At 44.2% G+C, this 17751-nt stretch overlaps 1 protein-coding gene across 1 annotated transcript in view; it reads left to right on the top strand.

Moving 5' to 3' along the window:
* pxb (putative Hedgehog signaling attenuator pxb) overlaps positions 1–17751 on the top strand; it is a 397323-nt gene that overhangs the window by 368726 nt on the left and 10846 nt on the right. The window contains exon 4 of the mRNA XM_071597457.1: positions 11507–11690. Coding sequence (XP_071453558.1) covers positions 11507–11690 — 184 coding nt within the window. The remainder of the gene's footprint in view (positions 1–11506; positions 11691–17751) is intronic.

Here is a 17751-nt window from a genome sequence, read left to right as displayed (position 1 = left end):
AGGCCCGAGGGTTTCTTTTGTAAATTTTGTGAATGCAAAAGAGGGTCTGATGGTCTAATTGATGGTCACATTTAATGCGAGCCGAAATTATTATTACCAGAATACATGTATCGTATGTAATGCAATTTGTTGGACGCCATGATTAATCGGGTTGCCTGGCGTCAAGGATACTGGGAGTGTCGTGAGATTACTCTCCAGTCGGACAAATCCAGCTGGAACTTCTTCATTCATAGGCCAGGGAACACAAGTGACGGCTATCGGAAGTGTGAACCCTCAAAGTTTACTTATATCTACGAGAGGGTATTGCAAAATTGTAGTTATTCCTAAAAAATAATCCAGATGGAAACGTTATTTTTGTTCGTTATTCTGAAGACAGTCGACAATCCAGAGTAATGCATTTCTCTCGTCGTTTTTTGACCTTTCGGAGGGCGTCATTGTAGAACTCATGGCAGATTTCGTCGAAAACCATTGTTCCACATCTTGATTTACGTCGTTTGAATGTCCGACCACGTGCTATGAAATGTCCGACCCCGCAAATATTTTTTTTTGAGTCCTCGGGATAAGAATAAGGCCGCTTGGGGCAAGATCGGGAGAATACGGGAACGGGTGTGGCAAAATTTCAAAGCAACGCTTCTTTGATTGCCGGTTGCACCATTTTTGCCTCTGAAAAGGAATCGGTGATCGTGGAACCCAGTGTGCTGACACATTTGACACATGCAATTCTTCGTGTATGAATTCCTGCACGCTGCTGTAACTAGGACCATCAGTCTCAATTCATGATCATTTGGATGGTTGCTCTTCCGCCTAATGCGCACGTTGGATGAAGTCCTCTTCACTTTCTTCAGTGATCGTCCGTGAGTGATGGCCTTCCACTTCTTGGATCATCGTCTGTGGAAATGGACATTTGGCTGCCAGTTTGAAATTTCCTCTTTCACTTCACAACTGTTTTATATGACGACGGGCTATCATTTCCATTAACAGCCATCATTTCGTCGATTGTTTGATTTGCCGAGCAGTGTAACCTTTCAAATGAAGGAACTTGATCACACTGCGAGTCTCAGTCCAACCTTAAGAGGATCCTATGAGCTATCGGCATATTCTAAATGAGGCACATCTAGCGTATGGAAGGCATTGCTCTTAAACCTAGTCGCCATCGGACGGAGCGAAGCGCCCTACGTCTACGCCCGTCCCCTGCACCCATTTTCCCTCTCGGCGCGAATCCTTCCCTCTTTAACGCCCCCTCCTTCTGCACCGCTCGACTCGCGGCCCGAGAACGTCTTATCAAAGGGAATGAAGGAAGGCGGCGTGGAGATGGCATTACAATGGAGTTGACTCACATATGCAGCGGAAGGCGCGGCTCCCTTATCTGCGGGTGGAGGAAGCGATTGTGCGTTTGTCGCCGTAGCTGGAGGCGGCCACGGGGGGGTTGCCCTCCCCCCTCCAACCCCTCCTCCGAGAGGATCCTCGCCGAAGATCCTCCATTTTTCATTCCGTCTGCCATTTTCTTCCCATTCATCTTCGGGAGTGCTCCAGCTATGGATTCCGTTTTGAAATTTTCATTCTCATCGATGTATTCACCGATTTTTTCGTCCACGTACGAGCGCAGTACCCCCTACCCTCTCAACGCGGGGTCCTTTGAGAATTTGGACGCCCCCGGTGGCACCGAATCGGGAGCCCGCGCGACATTTCCCCTTCTCTCTCTCTCCTGTGTCCCGACTCCCCAGGCCGGAGGGACATGTAAGTCGAATCGTGCGCTTGAGATAGATTCGTGTTTTAAGAAGTGAATCTGCTTGGTCGACACGTTCCAGATTAGCGTCGGCATTGTTGTAGTGGTAGCATCATTCGGCCAAATCGACTCAAACAAATTACAAACGAGATAGGCCAATTAGTAATTACGGTCCGAGCATTTTCAAGAGGCCACTTCACCGGAACTCTTTTGACCCGAAACACAAGTCCAATGTCTCAATGATGCTTAATGCAACTTGAAGCACAAACTACCACAAGAATGCGATATTTCTCTCGGCGGTAACGCTGGCGGTTTATTTTCCAGAGAAGCCCATCAAAACATTTGGTCTTTGTTCAGCTCAAAACGTGCTGACAAGTGCCCAGCACAATGCTTTCTTGTACCGATATTTCTCCACTCAGGTAGTTAGTGACACGCACTCTAATATATATATATATATATATATATATATATATATATATATATATATATATATATATATATATATATATATTAGCAATGGTTGGCACGCACATCTTATCCTTTGCCGAGAGGCTCGGACTCCGTTCTGCAGGTCCCGTGGATGGCCCACCCAGAAGGCCCTCAAACATCCGAATTGCGACATCTTAATCGCCCAGATTTTTCACCGCGCGCCTCGAAACATCTGCTGTGTCCAATTTTCCCAGGTGAGCGGCCGCATCGCCCCTCTTCATCGCCGGACTTCGAAACCCATCTCCACGTTTTTGTCGAAATTTCTTCGGGAAGGCCCTTCTTTGTGCGGCGAGTCCGTCCCCGAAAAGTGCCTTCCCCCCTCCCCTGTTACTCTAGTGGGGTGAGGGGGGGAAAGGGAGGGAGAGGGGACGCCCCTCATTCTCTGACCTACATCGTTTATCTCACTGCATGATTTCTTACCATCAACTTCACCTTGCTTTAAAACGTTTGATATCTTATTTTACTTTATTATGTATGTCTGTATATACGTATGCATTAATTGTAATGCACTCCATTGTACATCGTATTATGTGTATGTTTTAGCATATTGTTTTGTACCTCACAATGTTATACATATGTCTTCATTGTACTAAATGTATTTTTATTTTACTATCGGTATTTTATTATTATTATTTATTATCTTTCAGGGTTTTCACGGGTTTTTCGCACACCCCTTCTTTTTGGGTGTTTTCCTGCGTAGATGTTTACTAGGGTCTTAATGTCTGAACTCCCATCAAGGTTTTTCCCACAAAATTACTTCTTGTGCTTAATTCTTTTATTAAATGTATATTTAATAAATGAAGTAAGCCTCTATTATTAGGGATGGCCCTATAAAGATCTGTAGATGCTTGGTTTTGGAGTTCATATAAACTTGAAGCAAAATCTATTTTTAACGGCTTGCGTTCCAAAATTTTCTCTTCGAAGAACTCGTTTTCCGTGCTCAACTGGCTCAAAAGGGGCAAAGCTCGACAACTCCTGAGACTGGATTAGGCGTCTTTAAGAATATGGCGACAGATCTTATCCCCTTCACACTTGAAATGAACCCGAAAACTACCCTCCCCCCACCCGAGACCTCTCCCGCCCTATCCCTTGGTCTCTCTTTACATCTCTCCCTTTTCCTTCCCGCCAGTGCGTCACTTACTCGGCTCTATCTTATTAGGTTATTACGCCCTGTCCGAAAATTGCACTCGACTTCAATCACTTTATCTCATTCCTTCCGGAAACTAGGAGAAGCGGCGTCTTTTGTGGACTTGGGTCGTGAGATTTGTCGTAAACCAGTGCAATATTTTTTCGTTAACTCTGACTCTAACAGTGGTTCTTCTCGACGTCATAATATTATATTAGTCATTCATTTATCATTCGGATGATCTAATGTTACAACCAGAATTTTAAGTCATGTCCTACTACAAAAAAAAATTAAATTCGTCCCCTTATTCCCTTAGTTAAATGTACAAAACCGATTTGCCACTCGGAAATCTGATTCATCGGCGAAATATTTCTGATTCATAGATAAAGGCTACTCTACGAATACCACAAAGGGAATTATTATGGCCCCACACTAATTAGGACGATCAGACCACAAAGATAAGATAAGGGATAGAGACTTCATGTTCAGATATATAAAAATATTCGTTCTTTCCTCGGACAATCAGGAATCACAATAGTAAGATATCGAAGCCAAAATAGAAATAGTAAAGATATTCGAATTACAGATGAGGACGAGATTTAAACACTGCTTAGGCATAAGGTATACTCGTAGGTGCATCTGCATGTTAGCTCCTATTGCATGTATTTACATGTGTGTATGTTAAAATGGCTTTGGCGTGAATATATTCGTCTGTTTGGGTGTGAATTGGTGTACTTTTGTTGGTGTTGCATGTAGTTTTATTCTGTGATTACCGGTGGTGTCCTAACACCGCCCCCCCCCCCCGGCCACACGCCCATGTGGGTTATTATGTAGATGTAGACGCACGATGTAGACCTAGATGTAGATGTAGACGACAAGACACTATTCATGACATTTAAAACACTATGAAGTTCTTCTCTACGTGTGATGATTTTTAGTATTTGTCCTGATTCCAATATTTGTGTTACTTTAATTCATGTCATCCATCCACGGTTTCATGACCCCCGGATGTTGGCATCACCATTTGATACGCTAGAGCTCTTTGAGATGTGTATTCCATACGGAATGTTGCCCTTGTCAATCATGTATTTTCGTACCCATTTTAATGATCTCTTTTCTAAACCCTTTTCTCCCAAGAGAGGAGCAGGAAGCGCTGTTTATTCGCGATGAAATTTGCGGAATCATGTCCAGTGTAAGGAATCGGACGGCCGAGCTACTGTATGACCGAGTATGTGTGACCACCCCTTCCCTCGCGTAAATTTAGATGCACCGTAAAAAATGGATGTCCCGTCCATTTCTGCCGAGACTATTATATCTCTCCATTTGTAGTCCCACGTGAATAAATCCTCTTCCATTTGGATAATTTGAGAGAGCCTGCGGCATGTAGCCTACGCCCGTGTAATTAGAAAGTCATCGCTTATGATATATCCGAGGGTAAATTACACGAGGGATCCTTGTCTCAATTAAGTTCGCTAGTCCCTGGGACATTTGACCTTCGACCTCTCCAAATTCGATTCCATCGATTATTTTCGCGTACTTTTCTCCTGTCCGGAGAGTTTACTCGACGCTGTGATTCGTAAATATTGCGACGAAACGTCGAATTTTCGGTCTTTTAGTCGAGGAAGACTGCGAACTCGCCCGGGCTGTGATATAATTTGACGGTTCCGCGCGGAATTAAGAGGAGTCGTTTACAGCAGAAGAGCTGGGCATTACTTATTCCATCATTAGCGGTGCGGGCATTTCGAGGGCACACATTACGTGCCCACGCCTCGGAGGCAAGGTTCCCGAGGACGGACGGAGTCCGCCTCCCTCTGCCCCCCCCCCGCCCACTCTCGGGGGACAATCTCCTCCCTCGTCCCCCCGACGGTGAGGGCCGCACTCGAGTCGAGAGCCAGGCAGGGACGACCGTCAAAAACGGAACGAACGAGCCGGAGTGAAACGGGACCTGGGAGTCACGCGTGCGCAATGAAACACGTTGATTTGACTGAATGAAACGGTAATTTCGACGCCAATAAACTGACCTCACTTTCAAGGATCATTCTCAAGGTCGCTTTTGCATGTACCCCTGCAAATGAAATAAGAATAATTGGCAGAGATAGCATTTCATGTTGTTCACAATTTATTGCTTATCTGATTATCTAGTAATTACCCACCCACTCTAGAGAAAGGAATTTTATTTTATTTATGCTATCACTATATTGTCAGGGTGGATCCCACGTACTCTTCGAAGATTGAATTATGTGGTGCTTGAAGTATAACCGAGGCAGTCGCAAAGGGACAATGCTACTACGTACGCCGACTACATCCGCCCTTCGACACGCGGTGCGAAACGAAAGCGCTTGAAAGAGGAATCACGTCATGTAACGCTCGAAAGTGGGTTTAGTTTCGTTGCAACGGTGCAGCGGGCGTTATTTTCGACCGCCGACACAATAGTTCCATCTCCATCCGCGTCGGCCTCTTTGACTTTCGACCACACGTACACGTAGTTTCGTTCCTTCGTTTCGCACCCCGTCTTGAAATTATTGCCATTTTCTGAGTCTTGGATTTCTTATCGTATGGAGTATCGAATTCCGATGGCTCCAGGGGCCCGGAGCATTGGTTTCTGGTGCACAGCGATGCGTCCTCCGGTGACCGATTAAGCCTTCTCTAGAGCGCGAACATTGAGTTGCCGTCGGAGCTGAAATTTCAGTCCTCACTCGATCCAAGCCTCGCAAGAGAGGGGAGCACCCGCCCACGTGACCGTTGCCATGGAGTTCTCCTCATTTAGAGGGTATCTTTTTTCACTTGTGCGAATATTTGCGAGTTTCCGCTTGAGACCGAAGTCATTTTCTGCCACTGTGCTCTTTTCTTCGTAACTTTTCCTCGTTTTTCATAGAATCGTTTCCTCGGAGGTCGTTATCTCAACAGATTTGGCTCCATTGTCTTAGTGGTGGTCATTGGGGAGGGGGTCGACCGATGAGGTCATAAGTGCCATTAGAGGTATGTGGGTGATTTGGATGATGTGGGATTTTCCAAGGGATGAAAGGGAAGGGTGGGTGGTGGGAAACCCGGCGTCGGTATTGTCCCGCTCTTTAACGAGATACGCCAGAGGGTTCACAACTTGAGCGTCCAGCCCCACGGTGGAAGTGTTCTCCACATGCCACCCAAGGAGGGACCATGACACCTATGCAACCGCCGGAATATGAACCCGGCCCCTCGGGATGAGAATTCAGCTCACAGAACCTACGCACCAAAACAGAACCTCACAAATATTGAACCTAATATTGATTTCAATCCAAAGTGTCTCTCGTCTTGGTGTCTTTATGTTTTGTTTCGATATGCAGATAGTTAAGATACGTTTATTGGTCATACCTTGACTGCCGCATCTTATATGTGCATGTATCATCGATATATCGATATGGATGAGTGCACTTGTCGGCACACGATTGGTCGTTTCTCCGGGCCACACAGCGGGGTCATATTCCGTGGCCATGTGGCATTCTCAGTATAGTCCGCATCGCATATTGACGATTTTCAACGTTTCCAGATGAATCGATTCCCTTAAATCCTCCGTTCAATTAATTCATCTGAATGCATTTCACGTCCATAGGTGCGGAACTATCATCAAATCACGCGGTGCACTTTGCACCGGCGTTCTCTTTTTTTTCCGCTGTTTCAGGGTCATCTTCCACCTTGTTACCTCCCTGGCCTTCGTCACCCTCCCCCTCTTCTTCGCCCGCTTACTCTGCGCACTTCTCAGCTTTCGTCACCTCAATCTCCTCCCGCCTTGGGCTATTGTATTCGCCTTGGTTTTCCAAAAAAAAATGTGTGGAGAGGAGTTGTGTGTTTATATATATATATATATATATATATATATATATATATATATGTTTATATATATATATATAATATAAACACACAACTCCTCTCCACACGTATATGTGTATGCATATATATATATATACACGAGGGTCATCCGGAAAGTAGTACCCGTTCGTGCCGCATGAAGTGCTGACGACGCGAGTAGCCGCTGGACGAGGTCAGATAGCTTCAGTGGCTTGTCTGCCTTCTCTGAGCCAAGTTGCGTGACGCTAGCATTGCCTGTGTTGTTTCTGTGATTGTTTACAATGTTTAAAAAAATTGAAAACGCCGCCAGTTGTGAAGTGAGGGCAGTGATTAAATTCCTCAATGCAAGAAACGTTCGCCCATGTGATATTCATCGCCAATTAAAGGAGGTGTATGGAGACAATGTAATGGACGAGTCGTCTGTTCGGCGGTGGTGTCGCAACTTCAACATGGGGAGGGGGAACACACACGACGATGAGCGTTCGGAGAGACCGTCTGTCATTACAGACCAACTGGTGAGCTCAGTTGACGAATTCGTGAGGAACGATCGGCGCGTCAGAATTGATGACATCTGTGAGCATTTTCCCAATGTTTCTCGAACAATTGTTCATGAAATTGTTAAACACCATCTGCATTATGCAAAAATTTGTGCAAGATGGGTCCCTCGCGTATCTCAATGAGCTGGCGGCGAAGGACTATGCAGCAGGAATACAGAAACTTGTCCCACGTTATGACAAATGCCTTAATTTGCTTGGAGATTATGTTGAGAAGTAGTTTAAAGTATCCTCTTTCAAATAAAATTTTTTATGTTTGTTAATATTTACTTTTGTGTCTTTATTTCACGAACGGGTACTACTTTCCGGATGACCCTCGTGTGTGTGTGTATATATATATATATATATATATATATATATATATATATATATATATATATATATATATATATATATATATATATATATATATATATATGCATACACACATATATACATATATATATATACATATACATATATATATACACACATATATATGTATACATATATATATACACATATATATATATACATACATCTACATCTACATAATACCCCGCAAGCCGCCGCAAGGGCGTGTGGCGGGGGGTGTTAGGTCACCAACCGTAAAAAAGAAAAATACCACATGCAAAAAAAACAACACGGAAAATTACACCCACAGCAGCGCACACACTCATGCAAAAATCCCTTCATCCAACACTCATGCAAACACATATACCGCAAAACAACTAAAAATCTGCACCCCATGATGCAGCACGAAAGACATTCTACAACACCCTAAACCAACACGGAAGCCAGGACACAACAAGCAAGAAATTGAAACATCACTACCACATGAAAATGCACCACGAAACACTCTATCCCCAAAGAGTCTCTAATTGGCAGGGAATACGACCCAACGTTGCAGGTAGCTAAGCAGGGCAAGCTAGGCAAGCTAGGCAAGCGTTACATATATACATATACATATATATATAAACACACACATGTATATTAGGACCCGCCAGCTCCATTTGATCTAAGCCCGTGGGGGGGGGTCTCCGACGCCGCGTCTTTCCCCCGCGCGGGTGTCTAATTATTTCCGCAAGAGCGGGACTCCAGCTCCATACTGACTCCCCTACTAAATATATTTAAAAAAAAGAGCCTTTCTTTCTTCTTTTGACCTCTCACCCCCTCGTCTCGAGTGCCGGACATGCCTCAGCAAATAATGAATTACTAATGAATTCTTCGCATCCGGCGGCCCGCCGGGGTGGCGTGCGTTGGTGCAGTGGCGCGGCCCCTCACTCGGCACGCGCGCGGGCCGCGGAGTCGAAGTGAAGCGCCTCGGGATGATGAAAAGGGATAAAAACCGTGCCATCATTATTTGCTGAAATTGAACTCGAGGAAGAAGCAACACACTCTAAATATTTGATGCGTAAATTATGGCGGCGGCTAAGCCTCCCTTTTTTTAATTAAAGTGAAAGTAAAAATCTCTCTTCTTCTCTTTGATCTGGTCGACCTGTGGTCCTTAATAAGCTTTACTATTATTCAAACAACTTATCTTAATTACTTTGAGCCGAGGCCTATTTCCATTTGCTCGTTTTCCATTAAATTTTAATTCGGTAATCTTAAAAATTGGGACATAGTGAGCAATTCATTATGTCTGTAGGCGTTGTGGAGCCAAAAATGGAGGAGGGGGAGGGGATTAAAACCGAGTATGGTGTGTAATGCTTTTTTTATTTTTTGAAACTTTTACGAAAGAAAACTCATATTGGGGCAGGGTCTGAGTCTTAGTATTTTAATAAGGCGAAATATTCCGAATAAAAGAGGACAGATCAGACGTAGAAATTTAATGCACTATTCCCCCGCTTCGAGTGCACCACTGGCCATCAACAGAATTCTTACTCTCTTATTTAATGTGTAGTAATTGAAAACGAGTTTGATAACACGCATTGATGAGGAAACATTTAATTGATTCGTCTACACAGCACAGTGTTTTCCCTCGAGCGTTATCCATTATTGCCCAAAGCCACGCGCCGGCCATTGTTGGGGGATAAACTCTAGTTTTTTATACTTTTTCGCCGTGTGCGAATGCATGCATGATAGACATCCCTTACTAGTGTAATTTTATCTTGCACGGAGCCTCTATTCAATGCGCGCAGTTCTTTCAAAAAGGCTGTGGGCATACTCCTATTTGATTTGCGAAAGCTCTAAGAGACTCGGCGGTGTATTCTCTTTTTGTCTCACCTTGGGCATTAATTGACGCGTGCATTCGTTTGGTTTCACTCTGTGGCAGCATAGGTCTTTTCCTAGAATTTATTTTTAACGGCACTTCATTCGGTATCAGTTTGAGAAGTGCGAATGTCTTTCTAGCGCCTTCATTTTCTGAGCGTACCTTTAACTTGTGAGGAGAAACAAAAGAACAGCTACTCCGCTACAAGTTACGTACAACGCGGCTTAATTCTTCACCGGGATTATTCCCACCACCCCTATGTAATGGAAGTGGAAATTAAACCTGATGTCATAGTATATGCCTCGCAAAGAGTGACTCATGTTCGTCACTAGTCACTAGTGACGTCACACCTCTGACTTGCAAACTTGAATTACTATTTCCCTCGGCCAGATTTTAACGTACAGGTTACGTTGGCATTCACAGCCTCTCATTCGTCATGCGGGTTACCTACACATACTTAGTCTTCATTCCGTTCATAAAGTTAAATTTGATAAATAAGCGTTGTTTTTTAACGATAGTAATATATAGACAATTCTTTATTTGTTTAAACTAAAAATACTTGCATAGTGAAGTAAAAATGTTTATAATTTGTTATTTAATTAAATGGATTTCACAGGAAATTTTAGGAACGTTGAGTAAGGATATAAAGATAAGACTCGTAAAAACTTTGATATGGAGCGTAGTAGCTATGTGCGGCGCAGAAACGTGGTCATTGAAGCAGGAGGATGGACGTAGACTGGAGGCTTTTGAAATGTGGGTGTGGAGAAGAATGGAGAAGGTGAAATGGACCGAAATGAAAACAAATGAGGAAGTACTTGGTATGGTTGGCGAAGAGAGGGATTTTGTTGGGAGAAATCCTATGAAGGCAGGAAAAATGAATGAAGGGCGTACTGACCGGCAGTGGGAATTTGAAGACCGTGATAGAGGGGAGGATGTTAGGCAAACGAGGAAAGGGAAGGAACAGGATAGGGATGTTGGACGGGATGAAGGGAGGAAGAAAGTACTCAGAGATGAAGAGGGACCTGATATAGAGTAGGTTGCTGGATTTTGTTTCGTTAGGAGTCACAAAATGTTTATTTGGTAGTTGTGTCCATCCATAAACCCTTTTTAACCGGTAGATTACCTTATAATAACTATAATTACAGTATTCACGCGTCTCATGCTATTTTTAAATTCTCTATAGGTATATTGAGTTGACAAACTACTTTATGAAGAAATATTGGTAAATGAATGAGTAAATGCGTCTTCAAATATAAATCCCACCGTAGTTTCACTCCCGATTACAATTTTCGAGGTTTTAACTCTTCAAAATACTCGCGATCGGTTTAATATCAACCGAGTACAGATCGACTTGTGATTTGTTTTACTATTTGTTGCGCCCAACAGCCCCAGTCACACGCCCCTTGCTACACAGGGCCCATGGTTATGCATTCATATTTTCCATCATTTTTTGTGTGATTGTGCTCAAGGTATCTCGCCCCAGCGACGCAAGACATCTGCGGCGCCGCGATGGTTCGACTCCCGGGATGAATGAGAAAGGGGACGATGTTTTAAGGACCGCTCTCACCTCTCTCTCTCTCTCTCTCCACTCGCAGGCACAAGAGGAAGGTCCAGAATTTCTTGCCGTGCAAAGCGTCGCCGCAGAGCAGGTGCGATGGCGTGGGGGCCGCCAACGGGGTCATCTACGAGGACCTGACGAACATCAGGCCGAGGGCGTTGGGCCACCATCCGCCCCACTGCCCCGCCCCCGGGCCGGGGGGCGGCCCCGCTCCTATAGAGGTGAGTTCATCCCATCCCCCACCATTTCCGACTTCGGCATTCCTTACCCCCCCCCCCCCGCGCGTAACTCGATTCGCCGGTTAACTTCAAGTTGTCAGTCCTAATGAGACCAAAAACCTGGTCCATAAGTTTGGTTAAGGGAAATATTTTATGCATCGACATGAGCAGCATAATATCCCAGCACTACCGACTGTAAATTCTCCTTCTTGACCAGTAATTCATTCATTTTACATCGCATTAGTTATAATCTCATGCGCTCATGTAGAAATTTCCCAAAAGTAATTCCATCTCAGGGTTCTTTAAGTAAATGAGCATTAAGAAGATGAGAAATGTCATCATTTATTTATGTGCCATTAAATTTCTGTCATTTATTAACGTGGGGGCGATTTTGGTGATACTTGTGGGAAATCCTCATTTTAATTTATTTCGCGTCATTTCACGCCTCAGAATTACCGATTTTATCAGTGATCAATGTTTCCCCGTGCGTTGACAAATGTGATAAGGGAGGTTAAACATGAAGATTACGTGAGAACTGATAATATTGAACTGGAGCGATTAAATGACCCCATTGTTGCAGTCATAATCTTGTTTGATATTTTGCGAATTCTCAAAAAATGCAAATTTTTGCAAGGAGTATAAACCTGAATTCATACCTTTCGAGTGAATTGCGCATGGCACGTGTATATGTGTTTATGTCGTCTCGTCATGTCCCGCCCGACGTCGACGCCTAGATTTCGACGCGTATCCGTCAACAGCGACGATTCTTGGACCATTTGACGTGATTGGAGTACTGTTTAAAATCCACAAACCAATTAAGACCAATCCGTCGTTAAAAATGTATGTTTGGCAGTCGAAATAATGCCATCGAAATAAAAATCTCATTTGAAGTGAGCATTGGAATGGTTAATAATGTGAAGAAATGATTTTCGATCAGGATCAAGTGTTGCGTAGATGTCGACCCTTCGCTTTGGTTTATTTAAGTCCGGCTCCCCGGAAGGGAAACGCGGCGCCACTATTTTTCCGAGACGGTCGTGTTTTTGGGTCGCATGAACCACTCTGGTCAACGGAACTGTGGATTTCGATTGGGGGATTCCCTTTCAGCGGAGACCGCCTCGGTCCACACGCGCGAAGGGCGAGTGAATAATCGAATCGAAACGATGATGCATCACGATTGGACGAGCCACGCGGTCGCTGATTAACGATGTCGTTTCACCTCGTTCCGCCAGTGAATCATGCACCCCTAGTCCTTTGACATACTTTTCCAGCTTATTATGTTTCACTGCAGCGATGAAAGCGATTGTAACACATTGACTCAATTGCTTGATTACAATCAATGGGATACGCCTATCGCTGATTAGGTTAATTTTCTTCGGAGTGGCATATGTCTCTAATTGTATACGGTTGTAAATTTATCATATCTCTTTTCTGTTGGTTTCTCTATAAATTTGATGCATCGTTTGCTGGTCAAAATTCTAGTGCGAAAAATGTGTCGCTCTTCCTAATTGTTATTGATATGTATAAATAAATGAAGTCAAAGTAGTCGGGACGTAAGGAGAAGAATTGCGCTAGGCAAAGAGGCTTTCACAAGGAGGAGGGAGTTGATGACAGGGACGTTGAGTAAGGATATTGAGAAAAGACTCGTAAAAACTTTGATATGGAGCGTAGCTATGTATGGCCCGGAAACGTGGTCATTGAAGCAGGAGGATAGACGTAGACTGGAGGCTTTTGAAATGTGGGTGTGGAGAAGAATGGAGAAGGTGAAATGGACCGAAATGAAAACAAACAAAGGAAGTACTTGGTATGGTGGGCGAGGAGAGGGGTTTGCTGGGAGCAATCCTATGGAGGCAGGAAAAGTGGATGAAGGGAGTGTTGACCGGCAGTGGGATGTTGAAGACTGTGATAGAGGGTAGAATGTTGGGCAAAAGAGGAAAGGGAAGGAACAGGATAGGGATGTTGGACGGGATGAAGGGAGGAAGAAAGTACTCTGAGATGAAGAGGGACCTGATATAGAGTAGGATGGTGGATTTTGTGTTTTGTTAGGAGTAATAAAATATTTGTTTGGTAGTTGTGTCCATCCAAAAACCTACCTTAACCGGTAGATGACCTAAAAAAAATGCAGCTGAACTACATATCAGGTAGAGTCAATTGAAAATCTTGGAGCTTATGTATTTTTAATCTCGTCATTTATTGAATATATAAGATTATCAGTAATATTATTTTCATTTGTACTCTTCATGGTGGGCAATAGACATATTACGGCACTCGGAATGCTGACGATACCTCCAAAAAGCTTTTTAACTGCTACAAAGGCCGCTGGTGTCAATAGTTGGTGTACCTGACCTGGTCAAGGGGAGTGTATTAGAGATTTAACGCTGTTTAGGAACTGTACAGTTCATGAGTAAACTTGTTGGAGCGACAGAGATGAATCGCCAACTCTCATTCATCGATGAATTTCAATGTTTATATCCTCTTAACTGCTAAACGAGCAAACGAGAGAGAATTTGATGTTCCTCTGTGGCGCATGTTGCGAATGCATTTGCCATGTTTACTCTATCGATGCGCCGTGTTGTTACTTTCTGGCACCATATTGATAAGTGTGGGACACTCATTAAAACATGGCTCTCACTATTGCTAACCAGCAGGACAGCATTTTGAAATTTAGGCGTACTTTCACGGATTTCACTTGATTTACCCTCTTAGCCGTGTTTTTGCGAATCTAATGAATATCCATGATAAAATAGGAACTTTTCCATATCGATTCTTGCGGCTTCTATTCACTAATATACACGTGTGTCAATCACGCGAACGAATGACATTAGTTTCATCATGTTCCATCAGTATCACTGGGCCCCAAGAATAGTTTCATCCACTCAGTCACTCCATCGGATCGCGTCTTCGTGTCCTTGTGTATTATGTCCTCCCCGTGACGTCCGTCGTCATTTGTTTTGTGTCTCTCAAATCCTCCGCTTTTAGTATCGGTCAATCTCCCCACAACGGTCGTCTTCATCGGGCCATTGCGTCTCAAGCGTGCCCAATCTAGTCGACGTTTATCGAAGCGATTTTGTTATTAGAGGCGATGCGGTGACGTCTCAGGCGGACGGTCCATCACGATTCCATCGCGAAAGATTATCCCGTAGGGCGGAGGTACTCTTTTTCGTGACATCCCGATCGCTCGCCCTCGGCCGCATAACGGAATGATGGATAACCAACCCTGTCACCCCCCTCCATACACCCGTTGTCCAACCAGCGGATGACCGAAAACGACGCCCTCGTAATATCGCGCCCCTGGAGGAGTGACTCTTCCCGGTTGGCGAGGGCGCATCCGTGGGAGGGTCATAAATTATCCCCGACTTGTGACCAACCGGTTGCCGATTCGACTTGGTTAATCAGGGCGCTCCGGGACCTCTGACGCGGGGGGGGGAGGGAATGGGGTTGCCTCTGGCTTGAAAGGAGATGAGGTGGGGGGGAGGCGGTGAAAGGAGTATGGGACTGCCGGAGAGAAATGGGTCCAGGGGTGATTTTGGCACTCATGATTCGGAACGAGGGTCACAGACGTTACAGGGAAACCAAATTGCAGCGCCCCCCCCCTTCTCCTAGTGTCTCCTGCGACTCTTGCAAGTGGCTCCGGTGGTCACGTCACATTCCCGAGTTCAATTTGGCATCTTTGAAGTAATGTTTAGTGATTGATATGATTGAAAATTGGAAATATTTAACTCCTATCCGGGATGGTCCAGTTTTTTTCCGAAGATACTTACGAGTATAGCTGTATGCAGATAGGTATATATTAGAACTTGATTCTGCCTCGAATGCGAGGAAAATTCAATCTATTCTCCAATTCATTCACTATCGATGGAAAATGTTGAGCTTGCTCAGTTTCAGTCCGGCCGGTGATTACTTTATCCATTTCACCCCGACGCGTGATTCATTATAAAACTTAATTAAATTTTCAGCAGGAGACTCTGTGAAAGTAGTTGAAATACAGCCTATTTCATGCAGTCATCTCTTTCCTAGCAACTCAGCATCGAAAATTCTCCACTCCTCGCCTTCGTAAGTGTTCCCTCCATTCGGACGACTTCTTCGACCATTGCGAGACGAGTTGGAGACATTTGCATCGAGCCAATCAAATTGGCGCACGTGCAGCTGCTGATCCCCACTCGCCCATTCCATTCCTCCCCTCTCAATTTGAATCGTGCATGCCAGCCACCGCGCCATTTGCCGGCGGCCCCGCGATGGGTCGTCTCCGCGGACGTCGCCCTCGATGAGGGGCCGTCGGGTGAAGGGACCGCCACGATGACAATCCACGACACTGTGCCTTGGACAATTCCTTCAAGAGCCTCTCCAAGTTCCCTCGAGTCTGTCGGCTGTCCATGCACGAATGACGTTTGGACTCGGTGGGAATGAGTCTCTTGGGGTGCGTCCCCTTTGACTCTAAGGCTTGTTTTTTGTCGAAATTGTTTCCAACCTGTCGACTAAGAATATAATCCAAAATTTTGTGTGGCATCACGATATAGTTTTCGTATCATTGCATAGTATCATGCAAGCCACCGCCAGGGTGTTTGGCAGGGGGTATTTAAACACCCGATTGCTTGTGACCCTATATACCTTACGTCCTACCGCGGTCGGACAACGTTATTCTGATTCCTTTTCGTGCGTGAAAAAATGGCATCTTAAATCTATCTGTTCTACACTTGATCTCTCTCTAATTTCATTGACATGATCTCTCCTACAGTAGTGCGATGGGAGTAATAATACATTTTCCCTGCTAAAAAGAATTCCTTCCGATGTGTGCAAGAGATTTGATTCGTAACTACTCCTTCGCTCCGTGACCTAGCTCCTCTAAACATTTTGGATACGCTACTCGGTTTGTCAGAAAAACAGTTTACAAATCTAACTCCTCACACAATCTTCAATCAATCCAACTCTTCTCGAAGTCGAAGTGGAGAGAGACTCTGTCGGTAGATTTACGGCTGTATAAACTTGAAATGTTGCATCAAGTCTCCTCCCCGCATCAGCCCCGATCGTCGCCCGCAGGAAATAGCAGGAGTTTAAATTCGAGCTGAACATCCGAATTAAAAGTGACTACGGATGGATTCAGAATGATTGAAGAATGAAATGTGAAAGTACATTCATTACTGTGGGCATTTATTTTTATGGTAGAGTGTATTATTTAAATTAAAAAATACTCAGATATACACAAAATTCAAGAGTCTGTAATCAGTAGTAGTAGTTTTGAGGGGAGGCGACCGACAGCCGAGGTCATTTGTGCTATTCGGGATGGACAGGAAAGGATGAAGGGTGGAGAGAAACCCGGCGTCGGCATCAGCCCACTCTTAACGAAAGGCTCCAAGGGTCCACACAGTTTAACGTCCCATCCGACGGACGTCGTGCTCACTCAAAGTGCCCTCCACAAAGCACCTCAAGTAGGGATCGGGATACCATTGAAATATATTTGTTGTCTCGAGGATTGGAGAGTATACAATTATTAGTTTTAATTTTATTGTAGCCGTTTTTATAAGTGGAAACCCAAGAGAGTTGCCACAAAATGAAAGCGAAGTTTGCCAAATGAGTCAAATATAAAAATATTATGAGGGACAAACTGATCTGTCTTCTCTCCTGAAAATTTCAAAAGAACGAAAGAAACTAAGACGCTACTCTTAAGTGCTTCTTGAATATCGATGTATCGATGTCGATTCTCTGGAGAGATATCCATTTTGCAAAATATCGTATCATTCCTCTCAGCTAATGAATATTTGTCTTGAACTTTCACGCGCTCGTGCAAGTGAATTTTAAGGAAAAAATAAACGTGAAGGCATGCATTGATGTTCAAAGTGGCCATTTAGCTGTTTTTGTGTAGCTTCCGAATCACATCTATCATCTGCAGTTTGGGTGAATGGAGCTTGCATTTATCGATCGTATGGAGTGGTTGACTATTCTGATTTGTTAATGCAATGAAACCTTGAATCATTAATTAACTCAGTGCGTTAGTTATTCTCTCAAAGTGCGATATTACCATACATTTCATCATCTCCAGGGTCATAGAATTTTCGAGAGTCACCAATCA

Source organism: Hetaerina americana, unplaced genomic scaffold (genome assembly GCF_022747635.1).
Source record: "Hetaerina americana unplaced genomic scaffold, ioHetAmer1.1.p SCAF_9, whole genome shotgun sequence".
In the NCBI taxonomy this organism is placed as follows: domain Eukaryota; kingdom Metazoa; phylum Arthropoda; class Insecta; order Odonata; family Calopterygidae; genus Hetaerina; species Hetaerina americana.
This window is presented reverse-complemented; position numbering and strand designations above follow the sequence as displayed.